The 24,784-nt window shown below is 57.4% G+C and overlaps 1 protein-coding gene across 9 annotated transcripts in view; it reads right to left on the bottom strand.

The window, feature by feature from the left end:
* The window catches only part of LOC100351485 (tyrosine-protein phosphatase non-receptor type substrate 1), a 41,225-nt gene that overhangs the window by 7,382 nt on the left and 9,059 nt on the right, over positions 1-24,784 (bottom strand). For 3 of the 9 annotated variants that reach the window (XM_051845170.3, XM_070051998.2, XM_089308144.1), the window contains exons 3-7: positions 13,474-13,827; positions 8,805-9,125; positions 7,909-8,241; positions 5,552-5,659; positions 2,494-2,518 (exon numbers count right to left, since the gene is read on the bottom strand). In XM_051845170.3, the coding sequence (XP_051701130.3) occupies positions 2,494-2,518; positions 5,552-5,659; positions 7,909-8,241; positions 8,805-9,125; positions 13,474-13,827 (1,141 nt within the window). Of the gene's footprint in view, positions 1-2,493; positions 2,519-5,551; positions 5,660-7,908; positions 8,242-8,804; positions 9,126-13,473; positions 13,832-24,784 lie in introns of all 9 variants that reach the window. The other 6 variants (XM_089308143.1, XM_089308146.1, XM_089308145.1 and 3 more) reach the window with 3 other exon arrangements.

Here is a 24,784-nt window from a genome sequence, read left to right as displayed (position 1 = left end):
AGTCTTCGCCCTCCTCCTTGACCACTCACGGCTGCTCCATCACGACTTCAAACAACACAAGGTCAGCCTCAGCCAGCCCCACCAGCTCGGGTCCCCAGGCTCCTCCTGGCCGCTCTGCCTCCATTCCTGTCCCTCCACAACCCACATTTGAAATGCAGGAGTAGGGTCACCTTATCTCACCAGAAAGCTCAGCCCTTCCTCACCACACAGAGAATTCCGGCTCCCTCCTAAATGGTGAGGCCCAGCAAGGTCAGCTCCCGCCCACTGCTCCTCTCTCCCCCTCCCTCTCTGGGCTCCGCCATGGCCTCCTTATGTTCTGTGTCCTTGTCCAACTGTCCCTGCCTCAGGCCCTTGGCACTGGCTCTTCCCTCTGTCTGGTCTACTCCTGCCCCAGATAGCAGCGTTGCTGGAGTTATTCACCCTTCAGCTGCCTTCTAAGTGCGTCTTCCTCAGCCAAGCCTTCCCGGATTGCCCCACCTCCCTGTTCCCCTTGTCCTGTAAGCGGCTTTGGCAGCCCCTGCATCATATCGTTCTTGAACCTTCCAGCTTCTTCTGTATCTGGCCTCCCCCCGGGGACCGGGGACCCTCCCCCACAGGGGGAGGGACAAGGCCTCACTCACAACTGAAGCCACAACACCTGACACAGGGCTGGCCCACTAAAGCCTCTGTGGAATGAATGAGTGACCGCGCCTCTCGCTGGCTCCTAAGGGTCAGGTGACCAGGGTTAGCTTCTTTCCTGTTCCCCTTGGCAATCACCCTGCTCAAGGCCCTGCACTCAGCTGGGCTCAAGGAAGATGAACAAAGGAAAGCATCAGGAGTCCCTAAATATTCCAAGAATAAATGCAGCAAACATCCGACAAGAGAGCACGTGGTCGGCCGTTCGCACCCAGCGCCCAATTAAGGGAGTGGGGACACAGTTGCCTCTCATCTGAGCTGGGACAGTGACAGGCCACACACTGCCCATGCATTTGGAGCCCAGGAAGTCAGAAAGAGCCAGGCCTTCTGCCGGCCCTGCCACCTGGAGGGTCCTCTGAGCTCAAAGCGGCGGCCTCCCCGCCTTGCACACGTGCTGGGCGCGCGGCTGTTCCCCACACCAGGGCCCTTGGAAGCATCTGATCGCAGTGAGCTGAAGCTGAGGCCAGCCGCCGCACGGGAAACCACTCGCGCTCGCTTTGGCTGAGAGACATGAAAGGGAGAGAGTGATCCCACGGCTCCCTCGGCAGACTCACGCCGGAAAAATAAAACCCAAGCAGAAAACAGCAACAGCAGAGGCACAGGCGGCCGCAGAGCTGCAGCAAGAGCACTGGCGCTCGTGCCAGAGACCGGGGCTGCAGCTGGGGTGCAGGGATGACCCTGAGCCTGTGTCTCCAATCACATCACAGGGACAGTAACAACAGTGCAGAACGGGGTTCTCGGAGCGTGGTTTGGAAACAGCAGCCTTGGCTGTTAAACTTGCCAGAACTACAAAGCCTGACCCAGAGCCTCAGGGGTACAGCCTGGCACCCTGGGTCTGAGCCAGCCTGCCCGGGGTCCACCATGCACTCAAGCCCAAGCTCTACACAGTAAGGACAGTGCTCATCACGGGGTCTTGGCAAGCATGAGAGTCAGGCACTGGGAGGACAGGGGCCACAGTTCTCCACCAATGGGGCTGTGCTGCTGTCACAGGGATGACTGACCCTGCCCTTTGTTTCCAGAAAACTGTCTAAGTGGGGGAGCTAAGACAGGTGAAACATAACGACAACAGCCAAAACCAAACCAAAGACAGAGCCCTCCCACTGATGGAGTTCCCGGGAGTTAGAGAAGGAAGAGGCAAAGGACTGCCCCAGTGGTTAGGGGTGGCCCTTAGGCCTGCATTCATACATTTGTTATTTCAACCTTTACTGAGGGCCTAATCCCATTCCAGGCACAGGTGCCGTGGAGTTTGAACGAGACGGACATGGTCGTGGACCTGAAGAGGGCGGAGTTATAACAGGAGACAGGTGCAGAGACCCCCCCCGAGGGGCCCCAGGAGGGCTCACGGGAAGCCCCTGACCCTGGGGAAGGTAACGCCCTCGGTGAGCTCAGAAGGAAGTGCAGGCGAGCAGGTGCACACTCTGGCACTGTTCCTCTCCTTGGCACCCCGGCATGCCCAGGGCTGCCCAGCCACGGTGCTCCACACAAACTTACTGAAGGGAGCAAAGAGCCAAGCGTACGGCTCGGAGGTGGGTGCAGGAGCCTGGTGGCGTGCACGATGTGTCTACTCAGGGGGTTCTGCCAAGGTCCAGATGGGAGCAGATGAGGGCCTCACTGCTTGGGGCCAGCAAGCAAGGAAGCCACGCTGCGGTGCCTATAACCCTTTGGGAATTAAGATGGCCCTGACATAGAGAGGGCCAGGGGAAGGAGACAGAAGTGTTCAGACACACGTGAGGGACGGGGGCAGTGGATGACACGCAGCCGTTCAGGGGAATGGGGGTACCAGACAACCAGTGCCCGGGCCAGGGGCAGTGCACCCACCTTGTCGAAGAAGTGGAGCCCTTGGCTGCAAGAGAAAAGAAACAGAGGTCAGTTGTTTACCCAGGAACACATCTCTCCTGTGGGATTCTCTGTGAGGGCAAAGGAAGGGTAGAAAGCAGACCCCTGGAACCCAGGGGGTGGTCCCTTGTCTTCCAATGAGGAAGCCTACAGGGACCAGGCCAGGCCCTGCTGCTGCCCCACTTCTGGGCGTCACCCAGGAGTCTGCAGTAGCTGCACCTTCCATGCAGTCGCACGCTCTGTGGCAGAGCCTCAGCATGCCCAGGGCCCAGTGGAGGCTCCTCCCTGATGGAGAGCAGATTCTAGCAGGGCTGGAAGTCAGGGAGCAGCTAGGACCCTCAGGCCTCCACCTCCTCACTTGCTGGGTGTCCCAGAGTGGGTCACGACCCCTCTCTGAGCTTCTAGATCTTGCAGGGGTGGGCTGGGCATCCGTTGATGTACATCCCACCACTTCCCAAGAGAGCAAGCACTGGCCTGGTTCAGAGGCTTAGCGCCTGGGACAGGGGGTACCCCAAAGAGCAGCCTGGGGTGCTTTGTCACTTGACGCCCACTTTTCTGTGCAACTGTCGCGAAAAAGCAACACACACTCAAATCCACTCTACGCTGTACGTAACAGGCTTCAGGCTGCCACAATACAGGGCTTCACACTGCTCGTCAGCACCTGTGCCCAAGGACGGACCTGGATCTACAGGTGAGTGGGGGGTACCAGCTAGGAAGGCCAGGTCCACCTTCCAACATCTGAATGGAGATCAACAGGTTGCTAGTGCTGGGGCATTAGTCCTTTCTGTAATCCAGGGAGGGAATGCTGACTACCCCGCTCCCCTATTCTACAGCAGAGAAACTGGTGACCTCCAGGCTGGCAAGTGGTAAGAGCTGAAGGCAGGACATTTCACATCACAGGGCAGACTCTTCCAGGGGCGTCTTGTCAGGGTAGAGGGAGGTGGGGTGCAGGTGCTCCCGAAGAGAGTCCCTGGTTCTGAGTTCTGGCCCCACCACTTACCAGCTGAGGTGCTGAGTAACTCACTAACTTTTCCACACCTCAGTCTCCTCATCTTTAAAATGGGGTTAGGTTTACCGCCTCAAGGTCAGGGGTGAGGACCATCTGTGTTAGTACAGGCAAAGCCAGCACCTGAGCAGTGTGCACACATGGGAGGTGCTGAATGAGTGCTGGCTGTCACCACACATCACTGTCACATCCCCATGAGAGCTGGGCTCTGCACACAGACCTCCCACTCAAGGGCTACATGGGCTTCCCCGATCCCTGCAGCTCTCCTGACCCCCAGTCCTCTTCTGCAACACTGGGGTGCTGATGCCTAAACCCACAGCGAACAGCTCACACGCTCCAGGAGCCTGGCGCGGGGCCTGGGGCTGAGCCTCGGAAAGGATGGCTGGGGTTCCACAGATGTCCCAAGTGCTCCAGCTCACTTGGTGCCAGAGGGACCTGCTTCCTGCCCTGGGAGGAGTCCCTCCTGTGTGTCCCCAGGGACTCCAGAGCAGAACAGCTGGAGCATTCTGCAGAGGTGGGCCTGCCTCCAGCCTTCAGACAGAAGCTTAGGGCTCAGCCAGGCTCTCAGGGCAGAGTCCTGCCAGCCAGCTCGAGGGAGGGAGACCCAGTGGTGGTGGGGGCACAGCTGGAGGGTGCAGCAGGGTCATGTGACTATGCATGGCACACCTGTGTGAGCCCTGTCGGCCGCAGAAAGACAGCCGGGGCCAGCACTTGTCACTATGGCTGTGGCTTGTGGTGCACACAAGCTTGTGTGCTGCATTCAAATATAACATGTATTTGGGGGCTGGCACTGTAGCATAGCAGGTAAAGCCACCGCCTTCAGTGCCGGCATCCCATTATGGGCGCTGGTTCCAGCCCTGGATACTCCACTTCCAATCCCGCTCTCTGCTATGGCCTGGGACAGCAGCAGAAGATGGCCCAAGTCCTTGTGCCCCTGCACCCAGGTGGGAGACCTGGAAGAAGCTCCGGAGTCCTGGCTTTGGATTGGCCCAGCTCTGGCCGTTGCGGCTACTTGGGGAATGAACCAGGGGATGGAAGACCTCTCTCTCTCTCTCTGCCTCTCTGTAACCCTGCCTTTCAAATAAATAAATAAATCTTTTAAAAAATGTATTTGTATAACATGTGGTTAAAAAGTAGTTTCAGAAAAACCAGGTTAAAATCATCTCCCACAAGGGTAAGGAAGAGGGACAACATGAGTGAGGTCCTGGAATGGGTCTGCTCTGTGATTTCACCAGAGCTAATTTGGGTTTCATGACTATCCTCCCAGACAGATACTGCTAAACCCATTTTACAGATGATCCAACAGGCTTGTGGAGGCTGAACCCATTGTGTAGAGGATATACATGGGTCTGGAAGCCTGACTTCAATGCCAGAGGCCTTGCCACAGGAATACCCCGCTACACACATGCACACACTCACACACACACACAAGGGGAAGCCGTCCTAGGTTGGAGGCAGTGTCCTCCTGCTGGGGAATCAGAGGCCATGCACCTTGCTCCTGTGAGAGGCCTTCCAGGCAGGGGGCTCATGTTTCTGGGCTCACAAACAGTACTCATAGGCGTGGACACTGACTGAGCACTTGTGTGCCAGGCCCTTTGGTAACATTTGACATCCATTCGGTGAGTGCTCCCAACCACCCTGGAGGGAGGAAGAGATCTCATCCCCACTCCCGCTCAGCTTCCAGTCCAGGAGCCGGGCCTCTCCCCTGCACATGGGAGAGCCCAGTGGACATTTGCCAGGTGGCTCCTGGCAAAGCCTGCTTCTTCCTGAATCGGGCAGGAAGGATCTCCAGGTCCCCTGGTGCTGCCCAGCATCTCCCCGCTTCACCTCTTGGGTTGGGATGGGAGCTGGGGAGGCAAGCAGGGATGGGGAGACCCATCCAGACTCCAACATGGTGAGGCTGGGGAGCCAGCTCTGGCATCACTGTCTCTGGAAGTCACCCATGCCCCAAGCAGCCTGTGGCCTCTGCCTCTGAACAGGACAGCCCGCGGTGGGGGTCGGGGGGACTCCCAGGAGGAAGAGGGCAGCACCCACCTTTCTTCTGTCTGAGTCGGAGGAGGTAGAGAGCCGCCATCAGCAGGACCACCAGCAGGGCGCACACCACACCCACCACGATAAAGACATTCCAGTTGTCAGCCTGGTCTGGGGACCACACGGAGAAGAGGCTTCAGGCGTGCAGATCAACAACAGAGAACAGCAGAGCCCGCTGCTCCTGACCACCACCATGCAGGCCTCACTCACTGCCAGCACCTGGTGGCTGGGGCTGCACACGCACAGGGGCTGCACATGCGTGCCCACCCGCATCACCCACAAGAGCACATGACCCGTGCTGAGGAGCAACATGGCAAAGGTTGGCGGCTGCCAGCCCCACAGCAAGCCGGGACGTGGGATGCGGGCAGGAATCTGCCTCCTGAGGAACCAGAAACCTGTTCCTTCTCACCTGGAGAAAACCACAGAGTGGCCACCGCAGGGACAGCGGGCAGCCAGCTGAGACCTGAGTAAGCAGGTGTTGCACAGGAAAGGGGGGTGGCGGGGAGGAAGGGGCAGAGGGGAACGGTGCCTGGCCATGGGCTACTGGACCCTGTGGAGTTCACACGGGCTGACCACGGCCCTGTACTGGGACTTGGGCCACGTGTGCAGGGTTTGGGAGTCGGCACAGGAGCTCTGCATCAGGACCACTGAGTTGGAAACAGAAGCTTGGCCTGCCCCAGGGCAACAGATCCTAAAGTGGAACCATGGCCCGAACTGTTCCTATGACACTGGGCAAACCTTGCACCTTCCTCCCCCTGCCTGCTTCCTCTTTGGTTACTGAGGCTGACAACAATCTCTGCCTTATTGGATAGCTGGGAGGATTATCTAGTTAACCCCCTCTTTGGTCCTTCCCAGTATTTATGTTGTGCCTACTATGTGCCAGGTCCTGAGCTATGGGTGCTGAACACAACAGGCAAAGCCCCCAGCAGCTCAGACTCAGAGCCAAGGGCGTCAGGAAGCTCAGCTCCTACCACACAGCCCCGAGCAAGCCAAGGCCCAGAGAGACACACTGACTTCCCCTGAAGATACACAGCAAGCCTGCAGCAGAGACAGAGTTGAAACCCAACATCCCATCTCCCACTGCAGGCACTGAGAACATCAGAGGGCTGCTTCAGGGTCTCCACAAAGGATGCACGAAGGCAGGAAATGTCTATTGCAAGTCCACTGTCAAGGTTGTGCCACGCACAGCCCTCAGCCAGGCACGGTGGCAAAGTCCAACCGGCTGCTAATGTTTGCATGAGGAATTCGAGGGTACCTCACCAGATTGATGGAAAAAAATGGAATTAAAGATATGTTTATCTGAAATCCAGGCATAGCTTTTTCATGGTCTACGTTTCCACGAACTTTTGGAAGACTCACTCTATGCATGGATTTCAAAATGATTTGCGCCCAAAGAAACTTAGCTGTTAACACCACATGGCACAAACTTCTTGAAGAACCCAGGTGTGCTGATAACGCCTGGGAGGGGGGCTGAGAAAATGACACCCTGACGCCCGCTTTCTCTCTGGGAGAGTGGCCTCGCTGTGGCGAGGAAGTGTATCCCACAGAGCTACCGGCACGTGGCATGGGATCTGTACAAGGATGCACATGGCTACAAGCAGTGCCCCGCCCCCCTCCCAGGGGGCAGGCCTGCAGCGGGACCCAAGAGAGCTGGCAGAAGTTACAGAGAGCATGGAGGCACAGAGGAAGGAACAACTGTCAGGTAGAAAGGGCAGGCGGCAGGACCCCAGGAACAGAATGGACACCCCCACCCCTGGTTTTGACAGCTGCTGATGGCAGAAGGTTCATTATGACATATCGACATGTCCCAAACTCACAGCAGTAATAACCCTTGGAGTATGGGATTTGGAGGAGTGAGCCAACTTTGAAATTCTACTCAGGGGCTGGCACTGTGGGTAAAGCTGCCGCATGCAGTGCCAGCATCTCATATAGGTGCTGGTTCGAGTCCCAGCTGCTCCACTTCTGGTCCAGTTCTCTGCTATGGCCTAGGAAAGCAGCAGAAGATGGCTCAAGTGCTTGGGCCCCTGCACCTACATGGGAGACCTGGAAGAAGCTCCTGGCTCCAGCTTTCAGATTAGCTCAGCTCCAGCCACTGAAGCCATTTGGGGAGTAAACCAACAGATGGAAGATTTTTCCCTCACTCTCTTTGCCTCTGCCTCTCCGTAACTCTGCCTTTAAAATAAAATAAATAAATCTTTCAAACAAAATTAAAAAAAAAAAAAAAACCTGTTCAATGTTTACAGATGTCCAGATAATGCTATAATATGCATGGCTACTACTTGTAACGTTAAAAAAAAAAGGGGGGGTTACGTTAAGATAACATTTCAAAAGAGCCAGGCCAGCTGGAGGGGCGGCCTCACCAAGGCTGGTGTCTGTGCCCTGCTCCTTGGGCGGGGCAGAGACCTGCAGGGTGTGGCTTCTGGTGACCGCTGGCTGCCCGTCATGCTCCACCTGGCAGGACAGCACCACATCTTCCCTGTGGGCGGAGGAGTTCACCAGGAGCCAGCTCGTGCGGTTGTAGGTCCCGTCCTTGTTCTCCACCAGGGTCCAAGCCGTCTCTGTCCGGGACACGTTTCCATTCTCCAGCCAGCTCAGCTGCACATTCCGGGGGTAGAACTTGTCCACGTGGCAGGTGACGTTCACCTGGGTCCCTGCCCCCATGGGCTGCTGTGTGACCTCCACAGTGGGGGGAACTGAAACAGCAGGGCAGAAGCTCTGAGCTTGCGGGACAGGCAGATCCTGGAGGAGGGGCCGAGTAACTCGGCTCCCACCACCAGGGCCAGGGCACCCCCGCGACAGGGCCAGGCATGCAGCAGGCACTCAGCATGGAGGGGGACTCTGCACATGCGTGACATCACTAAACATGGTGCCCAGCACACAGGCGGTGCTCGAGACAGGGAGCTCCCTAAGGGTAGCAGCGAGTGAAATCAACAAGCCCAAACCCTGGATGCAGGAGGAACGTGGCCACTGCAGAGACAGGGGCTTGGCTCACACAGGTGCTCAGCACCTGCAGAATATTCTGGAATGGTAGAATGAGAGGAGTAACTGGCACAGCACTTGGCGTGCAACCAGGCTTCACCCGGCAGCTGCCACTCAAAGGACAGAGACTGGCATGCCAGCCACTGGGGTGGACTGGTACGGGGCCAGTGGGCAGGGCTGCTGGGAATTAGAGGCAGCAACTCAGGCCCCAGAGCAAAGCCAGCAGGGGCAGGCACGGCAGCCAGGTGTGGGCGTGGGTGGGGGTGCGGTCGTCTACCTCGGATGGTCTCAGACAAGTTGGCAGTCCCACGGAGAGGGGAGCCTCCCTGCAGGGTGATGTGGGCCACCTCGCAGATGACCTGGGAGTGCACATCGCTGGAAGCCAGGGCCACCTTGACGGTGCTGGTGACGTTGTAGGAGACGCTTTCTCCCGCGGGGTACACGCTGGTCTGGAAGGCCGGGAGCTCGTTCCCGTTTTTGAACCATTTCAGGCTGATGTTGCGGGGGGAGAAGCCGTGGGACTCACACGTGAAGTCCACTGTCTGCTCCGGGGTGGACCTCGCCCCAGGCCCCGACACCTTCGGGGTGGAGGGCTTGGCTACAAAAGGAGCATTCAGACAAGAAAGAGGATCATGATGACCTGGCGACAGGCAGTCTCACGTCACGTCAATCTTTCTAATCATGCTGGGGGGACAGAGGGGGTCACGGAGTCTCCCAAGGCCAGACAGTGAGTGACAGGCAGGGCACGCACAGGGGCACTCCCAAGTCTGAGTTCAAGTCCTCTGCAAGGCCTACTCCCTCCAGCCCTGCCCGGGAACAGAATCACAGCTGCCCTCTCCTCTGTGCTAACTCTTCCCAGCAGCGGCCTCCCCAGGAAACCTTGCAAACCTCAGACAAAGTGTTTCTAGAAGCAGATGCAGGGGGCACTGGGCAGTCTCTCTGCCCTCACAGCTGGACCCGGGACGACCAGGCCCAGGAGGTGGACCTGACACACCCCGCTGGCCTCTAAGAAATGGGACGGCAGGCGTTTCTCCTCCAGACTTGCATCGAGGGTTACAGAAGCCAAGGCTTTGGAGACGGCACCCAAGGTGCGCCACAGAAACAAACGTCACGGGTCTCTCCCTTGAGCCTGGGTCTGCTTCTATCCAGAGCTCTCCCTCCGGGGAGTAGTGAGTCTACTCTGCATCTCCCACAAACATTCCAGCAGGGCCCAATCTGTGCCAGGGCCTCCCTGAGAGGGGAGAAGGGCAAGGGGTCTTCTGCGGAGCCCGCTGTGGACTGCGAACAAAGATCACTGAGTGCCGAGACAGCCAAGGCGGTTAATTTCCCAGTGGCTCCTGAGCTCCAGGAGACGCAGGCACAGCCCCCGAGCCGGCAGAAGCACCTCCCGCAAGCACACACGGGGCGAGGCAGAAGAGCCAGGGCAGCCCCTCCCTGTAGCCAGCTCCTGCGGGGGTCTCCAAAGTGCTAAGATCACACCCAGCTTTTATGTGGGAGAGGTCAGGCCACAGGGGACACAGGTGTTTGCTCCTGTGAGTATTCAACCTGCTCCCCAACACCCATCACATATTTTGAATCATAAAGAGGGTGCTGAGGCCAGCGCTGTGGCACAGCGTGTTAAGCTGCCACCTGCACCACCAGCGTCCCCTATCAGGGCGCCAGTTAGAGTCCTGGCTCCTCTGCTTCCAATGCAGCTCCCTGCTAATGCGCCTGGGAAAGCAGCAGAAGATGGCCCAAGTGCTTGGGTCCCTGCCACCCGCGTGGGAGACCTGGATGAAGCTCCTGACTCCTGACTTTGGCCTGGCACAGACCTGGCCACTGAGGCTATTTGGTGAGTGAACCAGCAGATGGAAGATGTCCTTCTGTCTCTGACATTCACTAAGCCTTTCAAATACATTTAAGTTTGTTTTTAAAGAGGGTGTTACTTGATCAATCAAGTCATCAAGACCCCAGCAGCCCAGACGTCCCTTTGTGGACAACGGGCACTGCAGTCAACGCTCAGGATCTGAGATTCCCCACCTACGGACTCCACTGACTACGGATCAAACTGATCTCAGGAACAAAATTGTACTAAACAAGCAGACTTCTTTTTCTTGTCACTATTCCCTGAACAATACAGTATACCAGTGATTTCCATAGCATTACATTGTAATGGAGCTTAGAAGTAAGCCGGAGATGATTTAAAATCTCTGGGAGGATGTGCATAGGCTACGGGCAAAACGATCGGAGCATCTGCAGATTTTGCTAACTTTGGGGGTCCTGGAATGAATCCCCCCAGGCTATCACCATTTGTGAGGGGGGTCTTGGGAGCCCAGCAGCCCCATGAGGTGGGTGCCCGTGGAGACTCAAGGAGGCAGTGGCTGGCCAAGGGCACACAGCTGGTAAAGGGCGGGGCCCATCCCACCCCACACAGGCTGATCTTAGCAACCCCATTCTTATCTTTTCAGAGCCCCAAATCTCTGTCTAAATTAGATAACATTACCACCCTAGTGAGAAGGAGTGAGGAGGGATGCAAGTCAGAGACTGGCAGACAGTAGGTGCTGAATAAGTAGCACCCGTGACTGTGCACCGGTGCCCTGCTCATTCCTGGTTCTGAACCTGCAGGTGTGTTCGGTGGCGGGCAGCAGGCTGGGCGCAAGCAAAGGCTCCTAGCAGCGTTCAAATCCGGCCCCAGCAGCAGTCACAAAACCCAAATGGGCACAGGAGAAGAAATCACCCAGGGAGGTCGCGCCCCCTCCCCTTAATGATCCCCAGGAGAGGAGCCTGGCGAGTGGGCTTGCAAAGCCCCAGCAAGACCACAGGTGTCTCGGGTGTGCAACTGCCGGGCACTGGAAGCCTGGGGATAGCAGGGGTGGACCTCAGGGACCTGAGGGCTGTGCAGGAGGGAGGGTCTGTGGCTGCAGGCCAGGACCTGAGGGCCCTCGCTGAAACAGGCAGGTTTCAGATGCTGAGACTGGATCTAGCTCAGTGTATCTGGGATGTGTGTGGGAGGGGTCCTACCAGGTCTCTGGGGCTCACGAGGGCTGCCCAGGCTCCTGCTGTTCTGAAGCATCCGCACCCTCACAGCTGTTCTCACCCCAGTCCCAGGGGCCACCTGTGCAGGGAAAACCCCACTGCTCCTCTGTGGCCTCAGGCTCGCTCTGGGCTTCGGGGCCTTGGCCCTGTTTCAGCATCTTCCGGTAGAATTAAGACATCATCTGCCCAGGACCTCAGCAGATGGGTTCTGTTGGAATGTCCAGGCCGAGCCTGGCTCTGGGACATTGCTCAGTGTCCCAGGTGATTCCAAGGAGCCACCTGAACCCACCCAGACCCTGTGTCCATCCGGGGCTTGGAGAAGAAGTGACCATCCGGGGCTTGGAGAAGAAGTGACCATCCAAGGTCACGTGGCCCGGCCGCAGCCTCAATCTCCATTATCCAGCACCCCGGCCCCTGGCGCTACTCTCAGCTCCTCACAGGACTCGGCTCAGCCCTGCCCTGCTGGGGGCAGGGTGCCAGGGAGACCCCGAGGCCCCTGGGGGAGCACCGTGTGCTGGGGCACAGCCAGGCGGGCCTGGGCAGGTGGGCTACAGCGCACTCTCCTGGCCACTGCACTACTGACGCACGGGGACAGTCCCAAGCCCAGTGACCGGGGCTCTGAGCTTGTCCTCTGCAGGTCTCGCAGAACCCATCGGGGCTATGATCATCCCCGTCTCACAGGTGGGGAACAGGACTGCGGGGAAGCCAGGCCTGGCCCGGGATCGCACTCCCTGGCCAAGCCCACATCACAGACCCTGGAAGCAGCCCTTGACACCCAGTGCCTGCTCCGGGCTGCGTGATTTCCTTCTGCGTCTCCCAGAGGTGCCCCGACTGCCACCATTTTAAAGATGTGAACACTGAGGCTGACGGAAACCAAGGCCCTGTGTCCTCACCCTCACTGCAGCCCCTGGACACTTCTCTCACTCCCCCTCCCCCCCACCCCCACCTGCCACGTTCCCAGGGCCCTCTGGAGCCGGTGCCCTGGAGGAAGATTTGTTGACTCCAAGCAACTCTAGCGGGAAGCCCTCCTGGGTGCCCGGCCTGGAGACCCTGGACGAGAGGGGAAGCCGGGGGTTCCTGCTGGGGGCTCGCTCACAGGGCGCGCACTCCCCGAGGAAAACGCCAGTGCTCAGTCCTGATCCTGTCAGACACGGGGGCGGAGCTGTGTCCTACCTGGGGGTGGAGCCCGCGGGTTTCCCTGCCCTTTCCGAGGCTGCCCTTCAGGAGGGGAGTCCTGAGAGCTGCTGGGGTCTTCTCACCTCAGGAGGCAGAGGCCACTGAAGCGGTGTGGGGTTGGGAGCCACAGGCCGCGGAGCCTCAGTCTGAGGGGGACTACCGGCCCCTCCTCACACCCCTGGTCTGCTCCCAGCAGCCCCCTTGCCCCTTGCCCTCCACACCCAGGGCGTTCCTGAGGACAGAGCACTCCACGGGGCGTGGGCAGACCCGAGTCCAGTTCGAGCTCTTGTGAGCTGCGACCTTGTCGCAGGGGACACCTGGGGGGCCTCAGTGTCAGGACCAAGGGCCTGCAGGCAGAGTGCACTGTGACAGTGTCCGGGGGCACAGAGTATGCTGGCACAAGAGCCTGCTGCACAGAGACGAGGGGGCCATCCTGAGGGGCAGCACCCCCTGGAGGCAGCATGCAAGGCCTGGGCCTGCCCAGTGACGCAGTCCCTCCCACTGGCCGTCCCCCGCTGCGGGGCAAAGCCTGGGCCGGCTGCAGAGGGGGTGCAGACGTCCCCCAGCCACGCAGCCTTGAGCAGGAGCACAGACCCTGCAGCCTCGACTGTCCTCATCTGTGGAAGGGGAGGAAACCAGGCTGGGAAAGTGAGCGCTCGCACGGCCGCTGGTTCTGGGGCCCACAGAACGCAGGGTGTCATGGGCCGGGCGAGGCACCGCCCAGCAGACAGCACGCAGGCCCGCGGCGTACTCACCACTCACAGACACCTGCGTGCCTCCTCCAGACTTAAACTCCTCGTCATCGGCACCCTTCTTCTGGAACTTGACGCAGTAGTAGGTGCCGGCGTCAGCTGGGGTGATGTCACGAATGCGGATGGAAAAGTCCATGTTGTTTCGCTTTGTGGTGTCTGAGACGTTTGTGACTCGGGGGTCTTGGTCTCCCTTGAAGTTGTAGATCATCTTGCGGTCTGGCCCAGCCCCCCTGAACCACTTCATGGGCCCCACGGGCAGCAGGGTGCTTATGGTGCAGCGCAGAGTGGCCGCGTCTCCCTCTGCCACCGACACCCACCGGTCAGGCTGAGTCACCTGCAGCTCCTCCTGTGCTGCCGCTGCCGGGGGAAAGACACAGACCTTACACATGTGTGTCAGCAAAGCCTTCACTGACACAGCACGCGCTCAGCACGCCGCACCTCATCTCATTTAACCCTCTCACGGGCCTGTGTGCTGAGACTGAGACAGAGATGAGGAAACTGAGGCAAGAACCACGTCTGCACTGGGCTGTGGAATTCAGATCTGAATTTATTAGCAATTAGGAGGCCCGGGAACAGCCTGGGCAAAGAAAGGCACAGAGGCAGGCGGCGGCCTGCTGCACCCGGCCACTCCAAGGCCCGAGTCTGTTTCTGGCCTGGCCCGGGAAGCAGGCCCTGAACAGGGAAGCGGAGTGCAGCCTTGTGTGTGGAGAAGTAGCAGAACGTGGGCCTGAGTCAAGGCTTGGCGGCTGACAGCTGTGAGACCTAGGCCACCTCTTGGGTGACTTGCGTCAGGGCCCTCAACACAGAGGGAAGCACGGGTCCCTTTAGGGCTCGCAGCCTTGGTTTCCCCATCTGTGACACGGCTACCCTGAGCCCACCTCTGTGGAGCTGTGTTAGGAGCAAATGTGCCAGGGACAGTGTCAAAAAGAAGGGTCCAGTCTTTGGAGCCATCAGACTTGGTTTGAAACTGAGTTCACCCCTTACTCACGTGTGACCCTAGTTTGTACATGGGTTTTGAGCTTTGGTTTCTCTATCTATAAATAGGTGTGACATCCCCTAGCCCTCTGTCTTGTTCTGAAATGAAAATGTGTTGGGGCTTAGGCTACACCATAGTGGAGCAGGTAAAGCCATTGCTACGATGCCAGTGTCCCAAATGGGTACTGGTTCAAGTCCCAGCTGCTCCACTTGCAATCCGGCTCCCTGCTAATGTGCCTGGGAAAGCAGCAGAAGATGGTGCTTGGGCCCCTGCCACCCATCTGGGAGATGTGGTGGAAGCTCCTGGCTCCTGGCTTCAGCCTGGCCCAGCCCTGGCTGTTGTGGCCATTTAGGGAGTGAACCAATGGATGGAAGAGCTCTCTCTCTCTCTCTTTCTCCCTCTATCTTTGTAACTTTGCCTTTCAAAAAACATACAATCTTAAAAAAGGAGGAAGGGCAGGAGGAGGGGAAAGGAGGGGGTGGGGCAAGAAGGGGAGGAGGGAGATAGGAGGGAGAAGAGGAAGGGGAAGGGGAGAGGGAGGGGGAAAGAGGGAGGGGAGAGGGAAAGGGAGGAGAGGCATAGAGAAGGAGGAAGGGGGAGGAAGGGGGTAGGAGGGAGAGGAGGAGAAAGGGAGAGGGGGAGGAGGAAGGGGGAGGGGGGAGGGAGGGGGAGGGGGAGGAAGAAGAGGTCCTTGGCCCTGAGCTGGGCATAGCGCAGGCTGTCGTGATCATACGGGCAATGAATGGACGAAGGGCTGTGGCTCACACTCCATCCCACCCACCCTTGCTGACGCCTCGCAGGCCAGGCCTGTGCCAGATGCTGGGGACACAGGAGCTGCACCCAGCCAGGCCCCCAGGGTTCCCCAGCTAAGCAGCTGGCAGCAGTACTAAAGGTCAGCTATGGGAAGGGACCTGAGCCCCATGATGGAAGACCGTGGGCCAGGTCAGAGAGGGACCCCGGGAGACAAAGTGGGGCTGAAGGGGAGGACACAGGCAGGGAGAGAGGCCAGGTGGGACAAGTGGTGGGGATGCTCGGGGCCGAGGGAAAGCATCTCAGAGCGAGGCTCAGCCAGGACCCCAGTTCTGAACAAGCTAGGGATCGGGGGAAGAAGAAAGGATGGGGGTAAAACCCTGGGGAAACACACACAGCTAGCTGTCCCTGGGGACCCAAAGGGGGCAGGTTCCAGGCCCCCCGCAGGTCCCGTGCAAGAAAGGGCATGGTATTGGCATGGAGCCCACACCTCCTGCTGGAAACCTCAAATTGTCCCTAGGCCACAGCTCCATGTTGCCCAACAACAGGGATGACACGGTCAGAAGCACAGAGTTAGACGGTGTCATAGCCGTGGGGACATCACAGAGCGCGCGTCCACAAAGCCTGCTGGCACAGCCCACACCTGGGCCGCATGCCCCCTACCATCGTTACGCAGCACGTGCCTGGAATACTTCATACAACGTCAATGCCATGTAAGTAGCTGTCACACAGCACTGTTTAGGGAATAATGATGGCACAAACGCCAACTCTCGGCCAAACGACACCTTCCCACAGATATGGAGGCATAGTCAGAGACAGAGACAGAGGAACACAGTTAAAGAGGGAGACAGAGTCAGGGAGAAGGAAGAAAAGACGGAGCCGCAGCCTGGTATGCAGGGGGACAGGTGATCCCGGTCCCCATCTGGGCTCTCCACTGACCGCCCCCAAGTGCCCTTGTCCTGCCCTCCCCGGGTCACCCTGGTCTGGCATCAGGCAGAGTTGCACAGATGCCCTGTGCATCCCTCTCTGGCTCTAGCCGGGCAGGAGAGAGAGATACCCAAGAGTCTGCTCACCAGCTGGCGGACTGGCACCATCCCTCATGCCAGGAAAGAGTACCCAAGAGAAGGGAGGCCCATCACTCAGACTGCCCACACTGTGGGCAAGCTCAGGGCCTCTGGACAGGTTCCTTGTCCACCACCTGGTGGCCTGCCTCTTCCCCTCCCCACGGCCAGGGCTCACTCTCCAGGCTGGGTTCCCCTGGCAGATGAAGGGAGTCTCTAAGAACAAACCTGAATATTGTGCAATTCTCAGCAGGGACCAGGGAAGAAACCCCAGCTCCACAGAGAGCAGTGGCTCAGCGGTGTCAGCCAGCCCAAGAGGGGTGGGGCTGGTGGCCCAGTGGGTGAGAGGAGCAGGCAGCCACCCAGGGACATCAGAGGCAGCAGCAGCAGCTGCCAACAGCATTAAGCCAGCAACGCTCCCAGGGGCTCTGCACTTGAGCAGGACAGATCGGATGAACTGGAAATGCCAGCTGGGGCCAGCAGGCCTGGGCAAGAGTACGAGCTCCCCTTAGCCAGAAGAGCACTCCCATTCCCTGGGCCTCCCTGCCGTCATCCAGAGTGCGGTACCAGCACGCGCCTCAGCAGTCTTGAGGACTCTGACATAACCATACATAAGCACCTGCCGCACAGGTGCTGGTTAAAGGCGGGTCCCTAGGGGCTGGCATTGTGGCACAGGGGATTAAGCCACTGTTTGTAACACTGGCATCCCAGGCTCTGAGTCCTGGTTGCTCCACCTCCAGTCCAGCTCCCTGCTAACACTTCTTGGGAAGGTAGCAGATGACCCAAGTATTTGGGCCCCTGCCATTCACGTGGGAGACCAGGATGGAGTTCCAGACTGCTGGCTTTGGCTTTGCCCAGATCTGGCTATGTGGCCATTTGGGGAATGAACCAACAAATGAAAGATCTCTCTCTCTCTCTCTCTCTCTCTTTGTCTGTCTACTTCGTTCTGTTGCTGTTTTATAATTTTTTTTTTTAAAGTTGCTCCCTAATCCCATTACTAGGACATAGCTATATTCTTTGTGTATCTGATTTTCTCTGGCTTCTCACAGCCCCCTCCGTGCCCTTCCGGGGACCAAGGATCCACAAAGGGCTGGGTCCCACCTCCTGCCTAGAATAGTGTCTGGCACACACTGGGTCTTCAAGAAATAGATGTTGAATGGATGCATTAATCAGTGAATGAAGAAGGGATTTTATTTGCTCTGTGACCCTGGGCAAATCCCCTCTCTGAGCCGCTTTCTTCATCTGTTAAATGGAGCTAATATTGGCACATCCGGGAGCTGGTGCAGGCCTGGAGCCTGGCTCAGTTATTATTATCCTTATCAATAACACCGCACCGGGCTGTGAGTCAGCAGTCAGGGAGGGAGCAGCGTGCACGCGGGGCTGCAGAAGGCGGCGTGCGGCACGTCAGAGCAGGCCGGGGCTGTAATCACACCCGGGGCGGGCGACAATAAAATCTGGAATTGGGTAGGGCTGCTCCCCCGCCCCCCACAGCCCTCCCTCCCCATGCTCCGTTCAGCTCCTCTCAGGCTCTCTCCACCAACTGCAGCCAGATTTAGGTGGCTTAATTAATTAGCTAGTGTTTATAAAGCGTTTGAAGAATTTTAAAAGTGCGACGTAAGTGCCAAATATTATTTTAATCTTGATATTTTTTTTTCCAGCAGAGAGTTTTTTTTTTTTTTCCCTTGCTTGCTTTCTTTTCTTTTTTCTCTGCAGGTTCTGTTCTGGGAACCGAGCTCGTTAAAAATCACTCCTGTGGTCCGGATCTGGGGTCATCGGGCTAGCACCGCTGACAAGACTATTTCCTGTTCTCTGGCGCCCTCCTGGCAGGGGAGCGACTGTTCAAGGGACAAGAGCACCTCCCAGAGTGGAGGGTGGCTGGACAGGCTTTCCCACGGGGAGTGGGAAGCTGCTGGGCAGGCGAGGCCACAGGTGTGGGTTTGCCTGCCTTTCTTGGGTTACTCCACAAGGCCAGAACCCCAGACACGGTGTGGTTTCCTGCACAATGATTTTGAAAACGCTAGGGAAAACCCAGATGCCCAAGGATAGGAGATGGTTAAGTGAGTTATGGCCTATTCCCTGCCTGGAATGACAGGCAGCCATACAAAGTTGCTACCAGGAAGACTGTGGCTAATATGGAAATTCTTCACAGCATAATTTAAAATAATATCTTGGTGATGTAAATAAAAGCTGTTCATCGCAAAGCACTTAGAGGAAACATAAAAGTATAGAAACAAAATAATAATCTTGTATAATACCATCAAGGATCATTGCAATCAACATTTTCATGTACGGTACTTAAAACTTAAGTGAATCAAAACAATGTAGAATCACACCTTTAGATCACCAGGGATGTGTGCAAACGTTCTGTTTTACAAACTGAAAAGTGCTTATAAAAATGAAAAACTGGAAATATCCTGACACACAAGGGAAGGAGACGGTTGGTCCCATCGTGGTGAATCTGCATGATGGCCAAGTCCACAGCCGTGATGTCCACCGCTGGACAATGCTGGGCCCTGGGGAGGAAGACTATGCCTGAGGTCTCAAGATGACAGGGCAGAATGGCGAGGGAGATGTGCTGCAAGACCAGAGCTGGTCGGCAAGGGCCAGATTCAGCCTGATCCCAAACTTGCAGTTTCCAAAGAAAACCACATCAAGGATTAGCAGTGATTAACTTCAGGTGGTAAACGTACCATGGGATTTTGCTTTTACTTGTTTTCTGTTGGCGTTACTTGTGAGAGGGGGAAAAACTCCTTCAGTACGAGTGACTATAAAATAAAACTACATGAGCAACTGCAAGACTCCATGCAAAGCTACAGCCTCTGAGTCTCTTCGGGCAATGAACCGAGAAACTTAGTGGGGTTTTTCCCTTCACGTTGGGTATTTTAAGATATTCGAAACTGCATGGGGGCCGGCACTGTGGTGTAGCAGGTTAAGCCACTGCCTGCAGTGCTGGCATCCCATATGGGCGCTGGTTCGAGACCCAGCTGCTCCGCTTCTGATCCAGCTCTCGGCTATGGCCTGGGACAGCAGTAGAAGATGGCCCAAGTCCTTGGGCCCCTGCACCTGTGTGGGAGACCCGGAAGAAGCTCTGGCTCCTGGCTTCGGATTGGTGCAGCTCTGGCCATTGCAGCCAATTGGGGAGTGAACCATCGGATAGAAGACCTTTCTCTCTCTCTCTCTTTCTCTCTCTGCCTCTCCTCTCTCTGTGTAACTCTGACTTTCAAATAAATAAATAAATCTTTTAAAAAAAAGAAACTGCATGAACATGAAAGTGTCTTTACAGTATCTCATTGGATTTAAAAAGTGTCCGCGCAGGTGCGCCGGCCACAGCACGCCAGCCACGGCGGCCATTGGAGGGTAAACCAACGGCAAAGGAAGACCTTTCTCTCTGTCTCTCTCTCTCACTGTCCACTATGCCTGTCAAAAAAAAAAAAAAAAAAGTGTCCACGCAGCAAGTATGTTATGCCTGTGCTTACTGCTGGCATGAGGAATCTGCCTGTTCACTGCTTCCCCTAGCTCCTGACACCCTGCTTGGGCCCGAGCACACGCTCAGTAAGTCCTTGCTCACTACAGGACAAGGAAAGGGTCTGGAATGAGAAGGTAGATGCCACAGAGTCGTGACGTGTCACAGCCCAGCAACGGAACTGGGGCGGGCATGTGTGCTCATTACATCATTGAAGCTTTTTTTTTTTTTGCAGTGAATATCGATTGCTTTTGGAAAAACTGCAAGTAATGAAACAGAACACGTGAATGCATTGTCTAAGGGAAGCTTGTTGCTGGAGGAGCTCAGCACCCACAGGACCCGGGAGCCCACAACACAGGGATGGGCAGGGATACGTTCCTGGCTCCCTGTGTGCCCAGGCCCTGGGCAAGGAACTGCACAGTGCCTGCACATGAATAGGGAAGACAGACTTGGAAGAAATCACTCAAACGACTGCATTTATAACCAGCCCCAATCTGCCCTCAGACAGGCAGCTCCTGCCAGCGTCTCCGACCCCAGCTTCTGCCATCCATATGACCGGCTGCCCCCCGCATCCCTTCCCCTTTGCCTTTCTCCAGTTGGTCAAGGAGGGCTCGACCGCCTGTGTGAAATGCCACCCAGAGATGCAGCAAGATGGCAGCTGAGAATGGACTGTGGGGCTCAGAGGATGGACTTGAATTTTCAAAAGACAGCATTCAGGGGCCAGCATTGTGATACAGAGGGTTAAGCCGCCCCCTGAGATACCAGCATCCCATAGAGGCGCCGTTCAAGTCCCAGCTGCTTCACCTCCAATCCAGCTCCATGCTAATGTGCCTGGAAAAGCAGCAGAGAATGGCCCAAGTGCTTGGGCCCCTGCCACCCACGTGGGAGACCCAGATGGAGTTCCAGGCTCCTGGCTTCCACATGGTCCAGTCCCAGCCGTTGCAGCCACTGGGGAGTGAATCAGCAGACTGAAGATCTCTCTTACTCTGTCTCTCTCTCTGCAACTCTGCCTTTCAAATAATGAAATAAATCTTTTTTTTTTTTAAGTCCACACTGTTCATATGTGGCTTTGAGATTAAGAAAAGGTGAAAACAGCTTTCCTAAGAAGTGAAAAGTTAAGCACAGATTATTTCCTAATGAAAAAAGGCCACTGCAAACCCTGGATGAGGTCTCCAGACTCTAGCCTCATGGGGCTGGGGAGAGCCGAGCTGGCCCAGACACGTCCCGCCAGCCAGCTGGGCCCAGGTGGGTGCTAACTGCCACTTGCTGGGGAGTTTGTTTATCTCCCGGCAGCAGGAGCCCTGAGGTCTGCAAGGCTCGGGAAGGGCTCTGGACTCCCAGAAGCCTGGAGTGACAGAGACAGCACCCCTTTACCTGACCACCACCGACACTTGCGCCGCCCCCCACCCCGATCACGTGCCACCTCTGCTTTCATTTGGTCATATTTTAATGGTCGTGGGCAAGAGTGTGACAAGTGGGAGTGTGCAAAAGGTCGCAGGAACACGTAAGTGCTACAGTGGCGAAGCAGTGCACACACGGGGTGTAGCGCAGGAGTGACCAGAAGACGCAGGGACATGGGCGCTGCATGGGCAGGGAAGTCCACACCTGAGCCTGAAGGGGCAGGTGAGCGTGCGTGCATAGGCACATCAGTGTGCACGGCTCCAGCCTTGCACACCTGTATACCTGGGGACATGTGCACATGCGAGAGGCGATGTGTGTGTGTGCAGGAGCACGTGTGACTGCAGCACAGGGGTGGGTGTGCCAGAGCGCGTGCAGGGTGTGGACTCTGCAGGGTTGGGTGGGGGGAGCGTCTAAGTTGGGAGGACTGGGAGTGCGTGGGAGTGGGGACAGATGCCTGGCAGGGTGTGAGTGAGTGGGTGTGTGTGAACTTGCTTGTGGGAGGGTGACTGCAGGGGTGGCATGCACGTGAATGTGTGCACATGCGTGTGCGTGCGTACAGAGAGGTGTGCTGCTGGGGGGGGGATGGTGTGGTATACTCGTGCATGTGAGTGCCAAGGTGTGCCCACCAAGAGCAGAAAGGTATGTGGGGCCATGGGTGCACCTGTAAGCATGCCTGGCACAGTGAGGCTCCACATACATGGGTCCCCATGCACACAGTGGTGAGAGGAGGAGGGTGGGAAAGACAGTTCCCTCAGGTCTGTCGCTGGCTCCTGGCAAACCAGGCCCTGTGTAGCCCCTGACTCAGAGAAGGGGCTCTAACCTTTCTGGAGCACCTGCTTATCGCGTGCTAAGCATGGGGCACACCAGCAAAGGGGCCGGCCCAGGACTGCCCCACCAGAGCCCATGACCCACGCATGGATCCAGAAGGTTCCAGGAGCTGGATTCACCCAGGGGCTGCCCCAGTGGATGGCCGTGGACTCTGTAGCTCCCAATGAGGCAGCTCAGGGCTCTGACGGCACTGGCTGAGTGGGACTGATTTCTCCCTGAGCACCGTCCGGGTACCCTGGGCCCCTGCCCTTGAGAACTGCTTCATCTGTGAGGCAGTCCTGGACATGGGCAGTGACCACGCACTGGGTGATCAGTGTTATGAGAGGAGGCTTGGGTCTTGAAAGAGGAGTAGGATCCAAGAAGACTTCCTGGAGGTGGCAAGCCCTGGGCTAGAGGCAGGGAGAAGGAAGGCAGTCCAGGAGGAGAAAGCAATAAGGACGAAGATGCAGAGGCGAGACCAGGGCCCTGCACAATCTGGGGACGAGGATCGGGTTCTGATGGGCCTGTTGGCTAAGAACACTGCTGGGAGGCCAGCCTGAGGCCGGTCTAACCTAGAACTCTTGGTTTCAGTGCCCATGGAAAAGCAGGCCATCAGTTGGGCATTCTGTGGGTGCCACTGGGTATGTCCCTCGGGTGGAATCAACCTCAGTGCTTGGGTAGAAACGGCCACTGCACTGAAGTCGGCACGAATAGAGAGGTACGTGGCCCCAGAACCAGTGGGACGCTCCCCTGGCCGCCTCCACTGTGCAAACTGGGCACAGTGCCCCATCCTCACAGGAGGCACAATCCCTAGGGGGGCCCCCCCTCCGTGCCTCAGGACACTTGGACAGCCAGTGTCTCGTCCTCGGTGGTGCGATCTGGCAGTCACTCTTCTCCAAGCCTTCACTGTTGCCTTGCCTTAACCAGGGGACCTGCCCCCTCCCCAGGGCAGAGGCGCATGGTTAGAAGAGCTGCACTGGGACCTGTGCATTTCCTGTCCTCCTCCTCCTCTATGAGACAATCCTGCCAAGTCCGGCTTCCAGCATATGGCCAGACCTCGGCCTCCCCTTCCCACCCTCTCTCACCTGGGTTCTCATCGCGGCCCCCAAGCTGGCCTCCTGCCTCTACCTCACCTCTGTGGAGCCCAGAGCAGTCTTGAAAACCTTAGTCAGGACAGCTCCCCTTGTTCAAAACCTTCTCAGGGCCCCTGCTGCACTCACAGGGAGACCCAGAATCCCTCCAGTAGCCCTAGGGCCCTACAGCCTGGCTCTTACTCAACTGTGCCAGAGTTTTCCACTCACAGCAGGGCCTTTGCACGTGCTGCGGCCGCTGCCCACCACTCTCATCCCCTGGGCATCTGGTGCCCTCGCCGCCTCCAGGCCTGTCTGCAAGGCCTTCCCACCCCTCTCGATGCCCCTTGCTCGGTTTATTTTTCTCCATATCACCCACAACGCAGTGCACATGTCCTCACTAAAGTTTCAGTGCCCATCTCCCTATCCTAGAATGACACACGTCCTTTGAGAGCAGGGAATCGGGCAGGCCCCAGGGATGGCCAACTGCTTGATATTTGTTGATGGTGTGCTTTGGTTTGGATTCCAAGTCTGCTACCCATGCAACCCCAGATGTTTTCACCCCCCAGGCCCTCCTGTTCCCATCTGTGGAATGGGAATAATGTGCAGATCCTACTAACAACACGTGGGCTGAGCGTGTCAGGAGTGGAGCTGGCAGCCCAGCGTTCACAGGTGACATGGGCAACAGGGGATTATGTCCTCAAGCCTCAGACGCTAAGGTTCTCTCTGCGGCAGAACTGGCTCTGAATTAAGGTCTTGCACCAGACCTTCCCATGAGCTGGCTGGCAACACCGCTGGCACCAAGGCAAGGAGGCCAGGGTGGGCCACAGGCCTCCAGGAACCTTTGTAGGGGTTTAGCAGTGCCTGATGGCCACGGAGTATGCTGTGGCAGGGTCCTGTCTCAGCAAAGTGGCAGGGAAAGAGCTGCGAAGGCAGGCACCCCGCAGCCCCTTTGTATTCAGACTTTGGGGAATGGGAACAGGCTGAGAGCATGCAGAGTACACAACCACCACCATCCATGGGGATGGGTGCCTTGACAACCTAAGGACCTTCTTCCCACTGTCCCATTTTGCAGTGGGAGAAACTGAGGCTGAAAGTGAGGCCTGAGGGGCTGAGAACCCAGGTGGCATCCTTCAAACCCCAGGCTGCCCCAGAGGGACCTCTGACACAGGCCCTGGTGCTGCTGACCACACTACACAGATCAGACTGGACAAGGAGGAGCTTCTGCTTAACCCTCACGAGAGCCCAGCCAGGTGGCCGCTGCTGTCGCCATGCCTGACCCGTGGGGCAGAAGCTATGACCCAGGGAGGCAGGTAAGTGGCAGCCGGAAGTCACATGCACGCTCCCTGGCACGGGGTTCCCTTCAGCTCAGACTTCTGCATTCTTAGGCTGCCAAGGGCGCATGCACGGTTTCCCAGCCGAGGTCAAGGCCCCCTTCAAAGCGACACACATCTATGAAATGACGTCTGCCCAGGTCTCGGAGCTCTGCTGCCCACAGCAGGCAGGCTGCGGCCGGGAGTCCTCCCCAAGCCCACGCTATCCTCAGGTTCCTCTTACATGGCTCCGTGCTGCTTTCCACGGCCCTTTGGCATCTTACCAGGCACCTTCAACAGGGAGGAAAATGCAGCTGTACTTCTGTTTGCAGATGGAGAAACTGAGGCTCAGAGGGAGCAAGACACCTGCTCCAGAGCACGAGGCCAGTCTGTGCAGCGTGCTGGAGTCAGACTCAGGGCTGGGGCCCTCTCCACTGCCCCTCCAGCCGGGATGGGGTCTGGCGGCTCATTAA

This window comes from Oryctolagus cuniculus, chromosome 11, assembly GCF_051225735.1.
Source record: "Oryctolagus cuniculus isolate XC-2025 breed Fujian yellow rabbit chromosome 11, ASM5122573v1, whole genome shotgun sequence".
NCBI classification, from domain to species: Eukaryota; Metazoa; Chordata; class Mammalia; order Lagomorpha; family Leporidae; genus Oryctolagus; species Oryctolagus cuniculus.
Note: the sequence above shows the minus strand (reverse complement) of the source record. Positions and strands in the feature narration are given on the sequence as shown.